The following is a 17,410-nucleotide window of genomic DNA, read 5'->3' on the forward strand; positions in this document are numbered from 1 at the left end:
AATATAGCCAAAAGGTCATTGCAGCTTAGTAAGTAACAGTGATAGATGGGAAAAATACTGAAAGAGTACCTTTTATTGACATCAGACATACTTTCGATACAATAGCCAATACAGATGAGGCCAATTAATAAATATACTGTGTGCGAGCTCACGGATTCACAGAATCAAAGGGCCACACCTCTGGAGTCTGCCTCATCCCAGCCCTGTTCAGAGCACGGCCACCTGCAGCAGTTTGCTCAGAGAGATATCCATGCAAGTTTCGTATAGCTGAGAATGGAAACTCAGTGACCTTTCTGGGCAACCTGTGCCCATATTCAGCTATCCTCACAGTAAAAACTATTTTTTCCTGAGTTGTGGTTGACTATGTCTTAGCAAATGGAACTGACTTGGCCATTAACCAGTTCAGTGCTCTCTGTCCTTGCAGCAGTGAAGCCACCCTGCAGATGCAGTGAAGGGAGACAGCTATTTTGGAGCAGATCGTTCCATCTATTAAACTTTATAAACAATCAAATCAAGAGATCCAAGTAAATTAGATAAATCTCACTTCCTGTTTGGCCATTTTCTTGTGGACAAGAAAATAAATCTTTTCTTTGTTCAAACATGGAGTATCGTATACAGCATAGTAAGATGTATATCCAAAATCTCAAACAAAAGCAAACCTAGCTAGATAGATGGTGTTAGATAGATAGATGTTTCACCCTAGATGAAATACCTAACCTTTAGGAGGTCTGCTTGAGTCACAGTTTACATATATTTTAAGTGTGTGATACAGGTTCAATTACATAGGATTTTGTTGATTAGGGACTTAGTTAGTGAGTGTTAAAGAGCTCTAGAAATTGTATAGTGTTTCTCAGAAATGGAAAAACTAGATAGGAGAGTGAATGTACCCATGAGGCATCCTGTCATCTCATTCTTGTGTTTTGGATTTATTTTTCTTTTTTTTTTAACAAATGAATTTTTGTGGCTATTCCTCCTAGTTTTTAAGAAATCACAAATTCCCTAATTTCAGTTTTCCACTGATGAAGAGCAAAAAGTTCCTCATTATAGACCTGTCCATTTATAAGGAAGAGAAGTTAAAGCCACCTTGACAGACACTGTGTTGTTTGCTTTTATGAAGTGCAGCTTTTTGGTTGGTTCAGAAGACTGTAGCCTAAACTTAAATCTTTTGAACATAGTAACGCTGGCACTCTGAATTATAGCATCATAGATTAGTTTGGTTGGGTAGGGACCTTGAAAGGTCATCTAGTCCAGCCCCCTGCAATGAGCAGGGATGTCTTCAACTAGCTCAGGTTTCTCAGAGCCCCATCCACAGACCTTAAAAGCATCTGGGGATGGGGCATCCATCACCTCTCTGGGGAATCTAGTTAATTAGTGTTTCATAGCCCTCATCATAAAAAATGTCTTCTTTCTAGCTAGTCTGAATCTACCGTCTTTCACTTAAAACCATTACCCCTTGTCCTGTCATTATGGGCACTATTATAAAAGCCTGTCCCCGTCTGTTTTATAAGCTCCCTTTCAGTACTGGAAGACTGCAGTAAGGTCTCCCAAAGCCTTCCTTTCTCCAGGCTGAAAAATCTCAGCTCTCTCAACCTTTCCTGTTCCATCCCCCTGATCATTTTTGTGACCCTTCTCTAGATCTGCTCCTACGGATCCATGTATTTCCTGTACTGATGACCCCAGTACAGGATGCAGCACTGCAGGTGGGGTGTCACCAGTGTGGAGTAGAGGGGAAAAATCACCTCCTTTGACCTGCTGGTCCCCTGCTGAATCTTGAGATATAAGAAGAAACATGCTTCTAAAGGGAGAAAAAAACCAGATGTTAAAAAAAAGCACAGAAATGCAAAACAGGAGAAAGGGAAATCTTAAGTGAAGAATTTCAAAGACTTTTTCATAATGTGTGTATCTGGTCATTCCAGAGTACAAGCTCTTAAATGTTTGTAGAACCCCTGTTTATTATGATCAACACACAGAAAGATAAACACTGCATTTACAGTGTGTGTGTATAATAGGACATGTTGGTGAGAGATAATAAATTATTTTTCCTTTTTACCTGATCTTTATAGATCATAGATCACTACAGATCTCTACAGATCACTGTAGACCTCTAGTACATGACATTCATTCTAAATCTAAAAAGACGTGTAATACTTAATTGAAAAAAGATTTATGGTGCCCTTGCTTTCCAGGGTACCTTTAAAAATTTCTTGTTACTTCATTACCTGGTTTTGTAAAATAGTTTTAGAAATTTTCTTTTATTATTTTTTTAAATTTAGTACAACTCTTATGTATCTCATGTATTTAACCTTGTTCGTCACTTCCTTTTCTCTGCCTCTTCTCCCTTTCTCTCCTTCCCATTCCAGTCTGCTCTCCACTTTCATTTTTCCTGTCCTATCTCTTCTCATCCCTCTTCTCTCTAGAATGTAAGAGGGAGATACATCTCAGTGAGATGTAATTTTTCAATGTAATGTTAATATTACTTTCATGGCTCAAATTAAACACCCATTCTCCATTATCTCACTGGCTAAAATTTGAAGTCTCATTTCTTGGTAGATAGTGTTTAAAAGAGGTGTATTTTTCAACAGAAGATTCGCTTTGGACCTGACCTTGTGTCGTCCATTGATTCAATGATTTCCAAACGTTGAATATTTTGATGAGCTGTCATTTCTTAATTTGGTTTAGTTATATATCTTTACTGCAAATCAAAATTTCTTGTATCTCCTGTTTTCATGCTTATCCTCTGTGCTATTGGTCAACTAATATTTCACCTTTTCTTCCCTCCTTGCTGCATTAAAATGGAGCAGTAAACCTGACAGGTGAGAAGTGAAAAATAATCACTCTTCATTTAATACAGAAAAGAAGAAAAAAGAGAAAAAAGAAATCATCATGATAGTGATCTAAGACAAAGCATCTGTCAGTCTTAAGTGAATGTAGGCCGTAATCTGTCAATATGAGGGCAACTGCAAGATTTGCTATGTTATTTACAGCACTGAAAAGTAATGTAATACAAGCAGCAAAGTTTAACTGGTTTGGGTTTTGGCTTTTTTTTCTTTTTGTGTCTCCATGAGGTAAATTTTCAAGAGGTAGCAGAGCTCAACAATGCTTATATGGTTTTATTTGTGTTTTAGTGAAGTGAAATCGGTGGTTGTACACAACAACCAGAGTTCTTGGAGGAATACATGGTTGTAGTTGAAGTGTTAGCTGCTCTGAATGTTTGTAATGCTCCATACACATAAACTCAACGCTGACTTACAGTTCTACAAGTGAAAATGACACAGTGATACCATTTGTCCTTTGTGGAACTTTTTTTCCCCACCTATCTTGAAATCATTGCACAATCTGGAAGAATTGTGATGTCTTCTATAGGCTGGAGACATTAAAAAAACCCCAAGAATGATCCTCCAATTAATAATACATAATAAACCATTCTGTTATTCTATAAGTATTCAAAATATTCAGATACATGATTAGAAGAGATTTTAGTGCTTTTATTAGATTAATATGAAATTGTTGCCTGGTACTAACTTTCAAGTGGAAGAAAGTTAAATGGAGCTTGTCCCTGGACAGTCCCAGAAACTTAAGACTCCTAGACATAAAGAGAAGGAAATACAGGTTAAAAGACTTTTTGAAAGCTACATCACACATCTTTAGTGAGAAAAAAGAGTACCAGGGCATTGTGCTACTGTGATAGGGTTTGGAATAGTCAAATCAAAAGAAAGGAATCTCAAATGAGTTTATCCATAATAATTTTGTGTAAAAAAGACCAAAAACAAAATGAGATTTAAATTTTTATTGCTTCACTAAAGAGAAGTTAATACATATATTAAGGTATTTGCTGGAGAATAGATGGAGTGTTTTTACAGTAAAACATTTTTACTTTTTTTTCAATAAAACCATAGGACTAGTGACTTTCAAAGAATTCCTGTGGTGGTCTTGCTTTTGGCTTTTTTGCATAACTTTTGAAATCTCACTGTATGTCACCTGGTCTTCATTATTTCAAGAGCAGCAAGAAATTGACTGGAGTAATCAGATTTAGCATTGTCACATTGCAAAAAAAAAGCAGCATTGTGTTAACATAAATATTGGGCACCTGGAAAATATTCTGCTATCATTAGCCTTAAAATAATCTCAGTTCTGTTTTCACATAGCTCTTCTTCTGTTTGCTTCTTCATTTTATATTAGATAAAAAACATCAGCCACATTATGTTTTCATTCAGGACCCCACAGATATCTCGTGAAGAAAGATGACACTTTCTGTATAAGAATGCAGACTGGTTACTCTTCATGTAACATGGTTCTCCATGTTTTACATCAGATAATGCTACATACAGATAATGGGAGTCAGTTTTAACAAAAATATCAGTCAGAACACACGTGGACTCTGCTTCTCTCTGGAGAAAGGGAAAAACAGACAACTTTCTTTCTCTTTCTTTCTTTCTCTTTCTTTCTCTCTTTCTCTTTCTTTCTCTTTCTTTCTCTTTCATTCTTTCAGTTTGTTTTTTATTTTCCTTCCTTCGCAGTGAAAGTCTTAATTTGATTAGAAATATTCATACAGATCTAAGCTTTAAATATATGTAGATGTGATCAGACATAGGAAGATTACATAGTTTAGCTCTTAAAGAGATGAGAGGAAACAGCAAATTCTTACTTCCTAGAATGTAAAAAGAATAGATGTCTTCTGGAATTGATGTCTTCTGTACTGTTCTCTCTCATATTAAAAATACCTAAAGAATGCAAGTTTTTTTATATGTAATAATGCAGAGCTCTGTGTATAAAATAAGAAATATTTAATGACAATAACTTGGGGTGTTCTAGCTCAAGAGTTGGCTACTTTTTTATAAACATATAGCTAGGTAGCATTTAAAATAATGAATTGTCTGAATTTTTATAAGTTTAATGTTATAATAGTAAAGTATTAGGATGGAGGAACAGTTTAGGGCAGAATGCAGCTATTTTCTCTCTGACCATTTTGCCATTTCAAAGTGTAGGTTTTCCTACCCACCATGCATAATTATATTACCTTTACACTGAATCAAATATTTTTTCAGAAATAAACATCTTGCCTTCAGAATATAATTCTAACCACTCAGGCACCTTTGTCAAGCTAACACGTCTATCATCTGTTCATGTGTATTCACCTTCTCCATGCAGGAAGAGGGCTGAATCTGATTCTAGAAAGAGCAGCATACCCAACAGCAAGGAGGTCCCCTCTCACCATCCCACAGACCCAGTGGAGCTGCGACGCCTTAACTTTCAAACTCCGGGTAAGAGACAGTAATAATTCACTGAGAGCTCTGTGGTCACAGGCTGATTACTGATCCCGTTACAGAAAAGAAAGATGGATTGTTTGGAAGTATGTATTTTGATTGGGGGTGGTTGGAGTTTTTTGGTGGGTTTTTTTGCTGCAAAATATATTTCTTTGTTAGCTTTGGAAGTAATTCTGTAATTTATTTAAAAGAAAAGCCTGCATGAAACAAAATTGAATTTTTGTAAAGAAGAGCCCAAAGACTCATATTCTGTCTGGATGTGTTTTATGTGCTAAAATTGCAAGTTAAATCTAATAATACTAGAAAATATTTCTGGGAAATGTACATCCCTCTGTTTATTAATGATATTTTTATGGACACTTCTTTGAAAATAAGCTTCCCTTTTATCTACTGCATTATCAGGTAATATGTTAACATCATTGTGAGTTCCACTGGTTTGCAAATGTACAGTACAGAGGAGAAATACATAACTAGATAAATGGTCTTGTCTTTGAAAATAAGGCTACATGTTACGGTCAAGGAGGATATTAATATATCAGTAGTTCTGAGGTCAGAAGCAACACATTCCCAAATATTTTATTGAATGATTTTTTTCATTAATCACTGTTAAAACTGTTTAATCTAATAGTCAAGAAGCACTAAGAGACAAATACTTTAAATTGTATTTTTACCACCTTTGTAGGAGTCAACTTTACTTAAATTGGCTTTGTTTTGATCAAATTATATCCCAGTAGACTTGTTTTCTATTACAATATGTTTGCACTGAGTCTGATGCTAATTAGGTGTTGAATCTTCATGAGCCTCATGTTTTTGTCAAACTTACTACATTAAGTACAAAAGGTAGTGAATTCAAGTCCATAAAAGAAGGAAAGTAAGTGCTTGAGATGCTGAGGATTTGCTGCTGAAGTTGACATACTAAATTCTACTTAAAGGGTTAAGTGAATTCCTGTCTTCTAAACAGTGACTGCATTGAGATAATGTTGCCCCAGAAGGAGTGTATCTGCAGAGTAATGGACGTGTCTAAAGACCCACACTTCATGCACATGGCAGAAGTAGAAAGGGAAGAGTCTGGAGGCTTGAGTTTTGTTCCAGCCTTGCTTTTTTAGTCTGTTCCAGTACACTGCTCCTAGCAGCTGGGGCAAATTAGGTGTGTTTTAGGAGCATGTCTTCTAATTTAATTTCATCTTGGTGTGGCAATCCTGTTGACATGCTCTGGGACCTGTCTACCATAGGAACTTAAATGCAGTAAATGAAAATAATTGAAAGTTTTTATTCAGTGTCCTTCTGAGGCTACAATTTTAATGTAGGCTCATTATTTCTGGGTAGAGTTTTCATCTGTTACTCAGCACTTTCATAAAAGTTTTAAAGGGTTTTACAGTGAAAGAAATGTTCATATAAATCTTTGAAACATGGGAAGAAAAAATATTGTTCTTAATATGTCTAGCTTATGCCTAAAACAAGTAGTTGTTTGTATATAGTTATATACTGACTAGAGTAAATGGCTTAATAGAATCACAGAATTTTTTTGTTTGGGAAAGATCTCTAAGATCATTGACTCCAACCATTAACCAAGCACCACGATGTTCAACAATGAACCATGTCCTGAAGCATGACAAGCACATGCTTTCTGAATGCTCCAGAGCCAGTGATTCCACCACTTTCCTGAGCAGCCTGTTCCAATGCCTGATGACCCTTCCATTAGGAAGAATTTTTTCCTAATATTTAATCTGAACCTCCCCAGCGCAGCTTGAGGCCATTTCCTCTTCGCATATCTCTTGTTCCTTGGGAGAACAGACTGCCCCACACATGGCTCTTTTCAAGCAGTTCCAGAGAGCAGTAAGGTCTCCTATCAGCCTACTTTTCTCCAGGCTAAGCACCCACAGCTCCCTCAGCTGCGTCTCATAGGACTTGTGCTCCAGACTCTTCATCAGCATTGTTGCCCTTTTCTGGACATGCTCCACCACCTCGATGTCTTTCTGGGAGTGAGGAGCCCAAATCTGAACACAGGACTCAGGGTGCAGCCTCACCAGTGCCATGTACAGGGAGACAATCCCTGCCCTGGTCCTGCTGGCCACACAATTGCTGATAAAAGGATGCCAGGATGATCTGCTCAATGACCTTCCCCAGAATCTGACAGGCCTGTAGTTTCCTGGATCCTCCTTCCTGCCTTTCTTGTTGATAGATGTCCTATTTGGAAGCCTTCAGTCTACTAAAACATCCCCAGTTAGGCAGGACTGCTGGTACGTAAGTGAAGGAGGCTGAGTGAGTACTTTAATCAACTCTCTTGCTACCCTTGGGTGTATCTCATCCAGTCCCGCACAATTGTGTGTATAAGTGTGTAGCAGGTTGCTGGCCATTTCTTCCAGGACTGGGGGGCTTCATTCTGTTCCCCATCCTTGTCTTCCAGCTCAGGGGGCTGGGTACCCACAGAACAGTTGATATCATTATTAAAAATTGAGGCAAAGAAGGCATTAATTACCTCAGCTTTTTTCCTCATCAACCATCACTATGTTTCCCTCTACATCCAATAAATAATGGAATAATAAGTAGATATATAAGCCTAATTTTCTGTGCTGTATTTATTTAGATGCATAATCTTACCTATCTATTTAGTATTCATCATAATTAAAATGAAACGTGAGGAAAAAAACCCTGCTGCCAAGTGCTAATATATAAAATTAATTTATTGTAATTAATTCTTAATTTACATTGAGATAGTAAAGTTATTAAGAAATGGCAGAATTTGTGGCACTTGTAGACACTGTAATTCCACCTCATTGATCTGAAAAGAACTGGAGAGGATTTAAGGCGTACATCTTCTTGCAGGGCTATAGTTTATCTGTGAAGTTTGCAGTTTTCTGTGAAGCTATTTGAGCAGAATATGATCTGTTTCTGCTAGGAACTCTTCTTCTTTCCTATAATCCTTTTCACAGGTTGGAGAACTAAAATTATTATTAAAAATACAGTACAGATATCAAATTATGATCTTTTTCCTGTTATTGTACTACGTAAGACTCCTGGACACAGCTCAGGCCATTATACTACTCAGCATACAACCAAATATCAAGGAGAAAAATCTTACCCCAGAAGATTTGTCTTACTCTGTTACACTTGCTAATTAACATGTTCTTAGTATGTAAACAGTCACAGTGAAGTCAAGGTACAGTTCTTGTGCACAATTTCAAAAGCCGAATTTCCCTTAACTCACATTAACTTCAATTAGGGCTACCATGTCATTAAAATCTGGCTAAATTTAGCTTAGATGTTTAGATCGTGCTGGAGTGTTTATCCAACTCCCAACCAGCAACACACCATCAAATAACATGCAATAGGAAATTTTTTAGGATGATCCTAGAGAAACTACAGAAAGGATATACATTACAGATACCAGATTTGTTGGGTTTGTTGGACTTTCACTTTCAGATGTATGGGTTTTACTTTCTACATGGTAGCAGAACTAGATAGTGGGGTACCGCAGAGGAGGGAACTAAGGGAAGGGCTGATGTGGTTGTGTGTTAGGTTCTTTTTACTGACAAATCTGCTGTCGCCCTCATCCAGTGAGGCATTTCTCAACATTGCCTACAGATAAAATAAATGACAGAGCGGTGAATGTACTTTCAGTACAAGTGCATCAAGGTAGATGATTTGACATAATTGTTATTTTAATTATTTATTTCTTTAGATTATTAAAGCATCCACAGTTTGCTTGGAGCTTTCCCGGCTTCCAGTGGGAGAGGAAAAAATTTTCAAATGGATCTGTAATGTACAGAAGTGTTAGAGAAAAAAGTTCTAAATTATATTGGCATATCTGGACTGGCAATTTTCACTTGGAGAGGTGAATGAGACACTCCTATAAAATTATCAATTGTCATAAACTTTAGTATATTAAAAGATTTCTAAACAGCCTCATTCCAAAAATGCTATCAATCATATATTTTGTATATAAGACCTGAGCAGGTATAGATATCAAAATAATTTGAAAGCTAAGTCCTTGGGGTAAATTTGAATTTCTAGCCACAATTAATAAATTATTCCCAATACAGGTGATTAGGTATAAGTTTTTGACAGAAAATATGGGAAAGCAATATTTTTTCTTTGGTGATATTTAGAGATTCATTTCAGCACAAATACGTTTTACTTATCATAAAATTGTCAATTCAGCGTGAAGATGTCATAAAATTTCTCAGTCAAAACTACCAGCACAGGAAATGTCTTGCTTTCCTTTCACTTTTTATTGTCATGTCATTAAAGAACTACATTCTTCAATAATCTAAAGAGACCTAAAGAGCTCTAACCTAAAGAGTTTCCCATCTTACCTTGTTCAGCAAGGATCCAATTCATTTCTGGATTCCCCCCTCATTGGATGGAGTAACTCCATAGATAAATTACACATTTTGCCTTGGCATTTGGAATAGCCCACTGTTCTGTATCTGAGAACAAGACCCCATGCCTGTGTGTGTTATCCAAAAATGTGTATGTGTTAGATAAGCCCATATGCCAGTGAGTGGGTCACAGCAGTGCCAAGTTCTCTTTGAGTAAACATGAAAATACCCAGTCTCAGTAGGATTTCATTTTTAAGTCTGTTATTCTTCCATAACTGGAATAACTGAGGAAAAGTCTATCACTTTCTTACCATTCTACAAGTTTCCTGTGAAACATGGGATTAAAATCATTAACCTGGTGCACAAATTTTAGAAGTCTCTATGCCACGTGGGAAACTTAAGATAAAGAAGGGGTAATAATTATACCTCACAAAAGGTTTCATCAAATAAGGTAGCCTGGTCTTGCAGAGGAAAATTAACTGAAATTAAGTTGTTTGAGTGGGTTCTGAGAGATCCAAGGCTCAGGGAGACTTCAATCTGCCAATCAGCCAGAGAACTAAATTGAGTCATGCCTCAAAAGTGACTGATTTTTTTATCCTCATTTAACTATAAGATGTGTCACACTTACAAGTAATTTTTGTAATTGGGTGCCAATTAAACTATTATCTCATTATATCTTATGAAATAAATAAGATGCTTTGAAATACAAGAAAAATAAATAGAGCTATTACAGCTCTAAGTTAAAGACTTTTTTTTTTTAATTAGATAAGTGCTCAATAAACACTTATTCCCTGAGTTGCTAAGGAATTTCCACAAACTTTTTTTCATGATAAAGCAGAAAAACTATAAAACATGTTCAGAGGGAAAGGGTGCAAGTAAAAAAAAGGTGGGAAAAGTGATGTCTGGATTTAGTCACCTGCTTTGCAAGACAGCAGGAAACTTCTTTGTGTAGCTTATCCTCTCAACCACCATTTGTGAGAATCATGGCAATGCTGAAGGAAATACTATGCTTTGTTTCTGTGGCAAAAACAGCCTAAAATGCTTTCTCATAATGAGTTTGTCATACATCATGTTCATAGCTCTTCATATGAACATGTCTCAGATGGAGGGCTAAGGCACCTGAAAGAGGTACAGGCTTCAGATGGATTTTAGACCATAGTTTTTGTAACATCTTATTGTATTTAATATTTTTAGATCAGGATCTGAAAATTAAGTTTCCCCTTTTCTCACTATAGGTGACCTTTACATGTCACTCAGAAGTGGTGCTTCTGCTATGAGGCTATGGAGATCCTAAGTCTCCTTGTTAGAGCTCAGTCTGTGATACAGAAGAACAGAAACTGTTTTCATTCCAGAATAGTTGATCAAGTTTTGAAGAACGTAAAATCTTCTGGAATAAAAGTGGCAAAATTTTACAATGTTATAGTTACATCTGCAATTATTTTAAAATAGCTGTTGCAGAATGATATATTTCTCTAGAGATGGTCTTGTAAATTTACCTCTGTAATTTCATGTTCTGGCCTAGCTCCAACTCTGTGAAAAAGAAATTTTAAAGTAACAGTAATTTTTTTCATGTACTAGAGACATTCTTGATAAATTTTCATGAATGCTGAATTCCTGCTGAATACCTGTTGAATCAGGGTTATCCTTACTTTTTTCCATTTCCCATGTCTGAATTTTAAGTAGCTATTTTTTTTTTCTATCTTTTTGATAAGGATAAGTCTCAACAACCACCATTACTGATTCCTTCCTTTTCTATAAAGAGATATCTTAGTCAACATAGATTGGTGTTCATAGAACATAGAAGGTGTTCTGTGTTATTAAATAAAAATGAGGAGTTTGTAAAGTCACAGACAATTAATTCAGTGTGGACCTAAAGTAGCACTCATTTCCTAAAGAAATTTCTGTGACAATCATGTGTCACATTTTCACTTCATGTAGACTGTAGTCTGTATACTAGCAGATTTGCTCTTTGGTTAAGTTCTAATGTTGTTCTTGTTTATTGTGGGTATGTCAACCTACAGTTCCAAATTGGTAAATAAATGTGTGTTTCATAAATGTTTCTAAAAGCCCTTATCATAAAACCCTGACAACAAAAGAAATCCTAATTTAACGCGCTATTGACAAGCCTAAAACACCCACTTGATTAGCTGGGATAAAGGAATATAATTAACAGGTTTAATGTCTGTTAATATGCAGATGAATTCTGACCTTGCTCTCTTAGATCTCCTTGAAATTGTGGCACAAATGTTATTTCATGTTCCTTAATCATATATTTACCACAGATTAACCAGAAGATAAGTCAACACTGTAATCAAACCATACATTGTTATTTAATTCATGTAAAGGGGTTTCTGCTAGGCTGCATAGGACCACTTACATTTGGCAATCTTCTACCAAATCTGGAAATAAAAATTTTTAATGGGTACAATTTCAACTGTGTTTTGCATGTGGTGATTTTGGGGGTTTTCTTTTCTTTGAGTTTCCAGGTGGTTTTTATCTCTTTTTTTTTTTTAAAAAAAAAAAGAGATACCCTATTTAAAAGAGATTCTGAAAGCATGTTTTCAGCATGGTATTTCTTTTGACTTTTTAGCATGTCACAGGATCTGTTGTAGTTTAGCTGTATCTTGTCTTTAAGTTTTTGTGTTGTCATATGTTATGTTGATTGGTGTGGGAGTGTGTCATCAAATAAGTGTATTTTCTTATTTGTAGCCACAAGAAGAAGTGAGTTTAGATGTATTTTAAGTGGGATCTTTTGAATAAAGTTCTACACCTGCTCAATAGGAGCCTCATGCTTTTGCATGAGATGTGATGACATCTTAGATGTTCATTCATAGCATATTCTGTTATGATTCACAGACTGATTACATAACAAAAGTCCTCCAGCAGTTCTTTTAAAAAACAGCTACTTTAATCATATCAGTAGAGCACATTTTATATATTTAAAGTATGAAAATAGACCAAATGCAATTACTTCGTAAGTTACCTGCCAAATATTATTTGAGGAAATTTATTCAAAGTGTGATTGCTGAAAATGAGTCGTAGAGGAAGGATTTATATGCAGTTAAAATTTGTCATTTTCTGAAGTTGTAAGTAGTTCCTCTTTTTGCCTTAGAAAAATTTTCCTTCAAATTTCATATTTTCACAAAGTGTTTAATGTGAAATCTCCCCTTGGAAATGTCAAGTGGCATGTAGAGAAGCATATAAACAAAATAATTGTAAAAAAGAAATCATGTTCAGCATCTCTAAAAAAATATTCCTTCACAGTAAGTTAATTATTATGATTTGTTTTCATGATGCTGGTGATTTAGTCAGGTTCATTGTGTGATGAGCGAGTCTCATACTCACTGGGTTTATGTCCTTTATGTTTACAGTAGGGGAACTGCACCTTTAAACATCTTAGTTGAGTTACCAGACACTGTTTTGTGCATGTCTGAAGTGCCTGTATGTACAAGATTGATTGATTATGATGGTCTATTGCTGTTACTAATTTGTTTCCCATTTCCGATTGGCTTTTACTTTTTACAGCTTTGAGCAGTAATTCAGTCCCCTACGCCTCCCTGATTGGCTCTGTGTCCTCCCTCTCTAGCCAAACTACCACTCAGTCCTTATATGATAATAACTCTCTCCCACGATTCGCTCGAAAAGGTCTAAACATCTTTGTCTCTATTATTTTCTCTGTTCAAGCACTGTTTTAGATGTACATCAGTCCACCTCCATTTCTGGATCAATCTAGAGTTCTCTTGTGCCTTTTCACTCACATATTTTCCATGGGGGTGCTTGATCTGGATCAATCAGTGTAATTACTAGATGACTGTCACCCACACTCATTTTGACAGTAGCCAAGTCCTAAGTAAAATTTGTAAGAAAATGGGAGAGAAGCAGAGCTGCATCAAATAAGTTAGTACTTAGAGACTAATTTTTTAATTGAAATTTCTAAGGAATCTCCCCACTGATCTGAATATTCTGCTTTGTTAGTTGACTGACAACTTGCCTTAATGTCTTACCATCACAGATGTGCTATGAAGATTCCATGAAATATATATGCATAGGGTCAGAAGAATTAGGGCCAGTGCTGCTGGACATTATTTTGGAGTCTGTTATGACGCTTGAAATGTCAAAGAATCCAAAACAAAACAAGAATTAAAACCAAAATTAATTAAAACACATGCTACAGTGTGACTGTGTTGTAGCCACATGGTCATTTTCAGCTATGTTTAAAGGAAATGCAGGTCAACTGTCTTAGGCATGCTCTTGAAAGTCACGGTGACAAAGCAAACTGCATTGTGCAACATGCCTTCCAGCTTGAGCCCCCTTGAGTCATCAGTGTTTTCCTTTTGTAATTTCAAGAGATCCTGGGGTTCACTAGCTTAACTTTTTCTTGCCAGCTCTGATTTCTTCCCAAAGCTGTTGAAACCTCACTTTCATTTTAGGTGTGATAGTATAAAATATGAAGAGAAGAATGTAAGCATTTTGGAGAAGGCTCATGAAGACTAACAGCTTGAAATAAATATGTTCACAAAATTTTGCCTGTCAAATCTTAAGCTGGCAGATTGTTCTAGTTGACCCCACATCTTTTCTGTCTTTTTTTTTTTTGCCTTGCTGTCCTAAACTCCCTTATACACCCATCTGTACTTCCAATTCCAAGCTCTTCTTCTTTTTCACTTAGTATCTTCATCAGTGGACAAAGATGTTTACACCTGAAGTAGATTGTAGGTACTTTTAGGGGTTGATAATGGGGTTTCAGATTAAGCACGTTTTAAGGTACTAGTGCAGTCAGCATGTGTGTCCAGCCAAACTGTACAACCCCTGCCTCTACAATCTGCTACTAGTGAAAACATTTTTGAAGTTCTAATTGTCTTACGTCTAATGTTGTCTTCAGTGGCTGTTGTCTAAAACCAGTGATGCATGTTGTTCTAGTCATTCATAGTTGCATGTCAGTCACCTCAGAATTCCGTGAAATATTTAAGTATTTCTAATTTAGAGTACGCAGTCAGTCTTCTAGACCTTGATGCATTATTATTATTATTATTAAAATTCAAGCTTTCCATTTCATTTTTTATGCTTTATTTTATAAGTTAGCTTTATGTTGGTTTAGGTTTCTTTTTTTTTTTACCTTTTCCTTTGCAGGTTCAGGTGTCTCTGGTTACCCTGGTAACCTTCATTATTCAAGTTCATTTTTCTTGATTATGCATAAGTCACTTTGTTTTCTGTCAAAACACTATTGTTTCCCCTTTAGGGCTCTTTCAATGTCTGTTTCTCAGCTCACATTTCCTCATCTAATTCAATAGAGTTTTCATTTCATGCATTGCGGGAGAAGGAGTTTGAAATGACATTAAGAGTCATTACTCAAAGCAGAGGTCAGCATCAGGTCTAACTGTCTCATTTTTCCATGCCTAGCTAAACTCATTGACTCGTATGACAGTAACTCTTTTCTCTACACTAGGAATGTTAGCTTTGGGAATATGCTTGGTGACTTCTTTTGATTTGGCTTCAGAATTCATCTATCCAGAGCATGTCCTGCTTTGAGTAACCAAACTATTTGCCTGCTTCTCTCACATATGACATCTTTACTACTTACACATTTGTAGACATTCTAACTACTGCATTTTCTAAATTGTAGAGCAATGACATCACTGCAGTTTACTTTAAATTTTGTTCTTCTGTCTTGTTCAACAGGTATGGCCAGTCACCCCCCAATACCTATCTTGGAACTTGCAGATCACATTGAAAGATTGAAAGCAAATGACAATTTGAAGTTCTCACAGGAGTATGAGGTAATTTTCCCCACTTCTTTACTACTCAAGTTGTCATGTTTGATTTTTCCCAAGACTTCTCTCTGATATGGTGCCAGGTTTGTATGATACTAAAACCAGGATAAAAAACTGTAAAACAACTACATTGGAGAGGTGGCTTCTTTGCTCATAAAATCCTGGTCTCTTTTTATAAGGATACCTGTCAGGCAGATTCCATGGACACATACTTGAAGTAGTATGTGAATGATACAGCACTTAATTGTTTTAATATACACAAATATCTATATTTCCTGCAGTTTAAAGATCCTTCGTTTATTTTAAAAATCTCCAGTGTAATGTTGGAGAACACATACAGCCAAAGCTCCAAAGAAGATTCAGTCCACTGCTTTAATTTTGCATGAGATAAAAGGATTTGCAAGTGCATGGTGTCTCTTCTAATGGAACAGTTTCAGGACATTGTATTTTCCTCCTGTCAACAATAGCACTTTGATAAATTGTGAATGATGGACTAGAAGAGCATGAAAGATTTTAACTGGAAGAGAGTAATCATTTACAAGCCACCTTGTCAGTAACCCGTGGAGTATATAGGTATTGCTATAGTGGAGAGTAACAGCCTCTCAGGTCAGTAATTTGTGGCTAAACGGACATAGGGAGCCATCCATTAAACCCAGTAAATTATAGCTGTTTCTTTAATGCCAAAATATTGTCTATGTCAAAAAATACGTGAATCAAGTATGCACTGAACCATCAGTGAAGAAGTGTTTCTTTAGATCAGCTATAGGTGATCATGTCAGTGATCCAAGGATTAGCAGCTCCCAGAGGGATCACTGACAGTATTTTCTTCATAGTCTGTTGTGTCACTAATCCTTGCTTAAAACCCTCCAACACTTTGTTAGCATGGTGAAGTAAAAGCCTGTGTTGCTCTTATTTTTTTAAAGACTGCACATAAGTTGCATTCGAAGGTTCATACAGACGTTGGCAGTGCAATAAGAAACACTAAAGATGACTTTCACATGTTATTTTCATAGTAACATGATACTGCATGGTACAGTAACCCTATACATTTCCATTGTATTTTAAAAGTCCTGACGGAAGATGTTAAAAATTAATACTAAGTGCTATGATAAAGAACTACAATTGCTTATTATTTAATTGAATGCACTATTCACAATGTCGTTAAGACTGCTTTAAAAAATAATCTCATGAGATACTAAAAGGAAAATACAGTTTCAACAATTCCTGGAAATAAATTTGTTTGACAAGCAATTTAGGATTGCTGTTTACTGTTGAAATCACAAAAAACATGGAAGAACCTTCTCAATTTTCTGTGTGTAAACCTTGTGTTCTTAAGTATGAAGATTGTAGCATATAAACAATCGGACAGGGAAATTTATGTAGCAGAATGTACACCATAATAAAAGATAACATTTGGTACAAATTTTAAAACCATTTCCTGTTGTATTATGGGCAAATTAATTGGTTTTTTCTTTGTAGGAAATTCCAAGTCATTTACAAGTCATATAATGTAGTATAATTGGTATACAAATAAACAGTTCAGCTGTATTACATCTTGAACATGGTGTGGAGATGACATGGTTTTCTTATGCTGTAAAAATTTTGTTGTTTTATGTTATGTCTTTCTTAATTAAGTAATTAAAATCATCTTGACAGTGTAATTTTAATAATTTATAACCAATATTGAAAGATACATTAAATCATTAAATTCTTACTATCTGTCCCTGCAGAAGTTTCTCTAGTCTATGTAAACAGGACAACTTCCACATTCCTTTTTTTTCTTTCATTTTTTCTTTTTTTCTTTTTTTTCTTTTTGTCTTTACTAAACATACTATCTGGAGCAGAATGGTCAGACATTCAAGATTGAAATATGGGCAACTGTGGTTCAACATTGAGCTTCATTCCTGTTGCTTTGCCCAAGAAGGTTCAACATTTATCTTTGAAATTGCAGCTTTAGAGATACCTCTTCATTTCCATCTAGTCCAAGATTCATCCATTTTGAAATAGAATTAGTAAAAAGCACCATTATTTGGTTTCATGGTCTAGGCTAGGCAGT

At 35.7% G+C, this 17,410-nt stretch overlaps 1 protein-coding gene across 48 annotated transcripts in view; it reads left to right on the forward strand.

The window, feature by feature from the left end:
• The window catches only part of PTPRD (protein tyrosine phosphatase receptor type D), a 1,187,151-nt gene that overhangs the window by 1,099,880 nt on the left and 69,861 nt on the right, over positions 1–17,410 (forward strand). For 35 of the 48 annotated variants that reach the window (XM_039567532.1, XM_010392896.4, XM_019281930.1 and 32 more), the window contains 3 exons: positions 2,802–2,813; positions 5,149–5,261; positions 15,263–15,360. In XM_039567532.1, the coding sequence (XP_039423466.1) occupies positions 2,802–2,813; positions 5,149–5,261; positions 15,263–15,360 (223 nt within the window). Of the gene's footprint in view, positions 1–2,801; positions 2,814–5,148; positions 5,262–13,111; positions 13,232–15,262; positions 15,361–17,410 lie in introns of all 48 variants that reach the window. The other 13 variants (XM_010392930.4, XM_010392906.3, XM_019281937.1 and 10 more) reach the window with 2 other exon arrangements.

Source organism: Corvus cornix, chromosome Z (assembly GCF_000738735.6).
Source record: "Corvus cornix cornix isolate S_Up_H32 chromosome Z, ASM73873v5, whole genome shotgun sequence".
Taxonomy (NCBI): domain Eukaryota; kingdom Metazoa; phylum Chordata; class Aves; order Passeriformes; family Corvidae; genus Corvus; species Corvus cornix.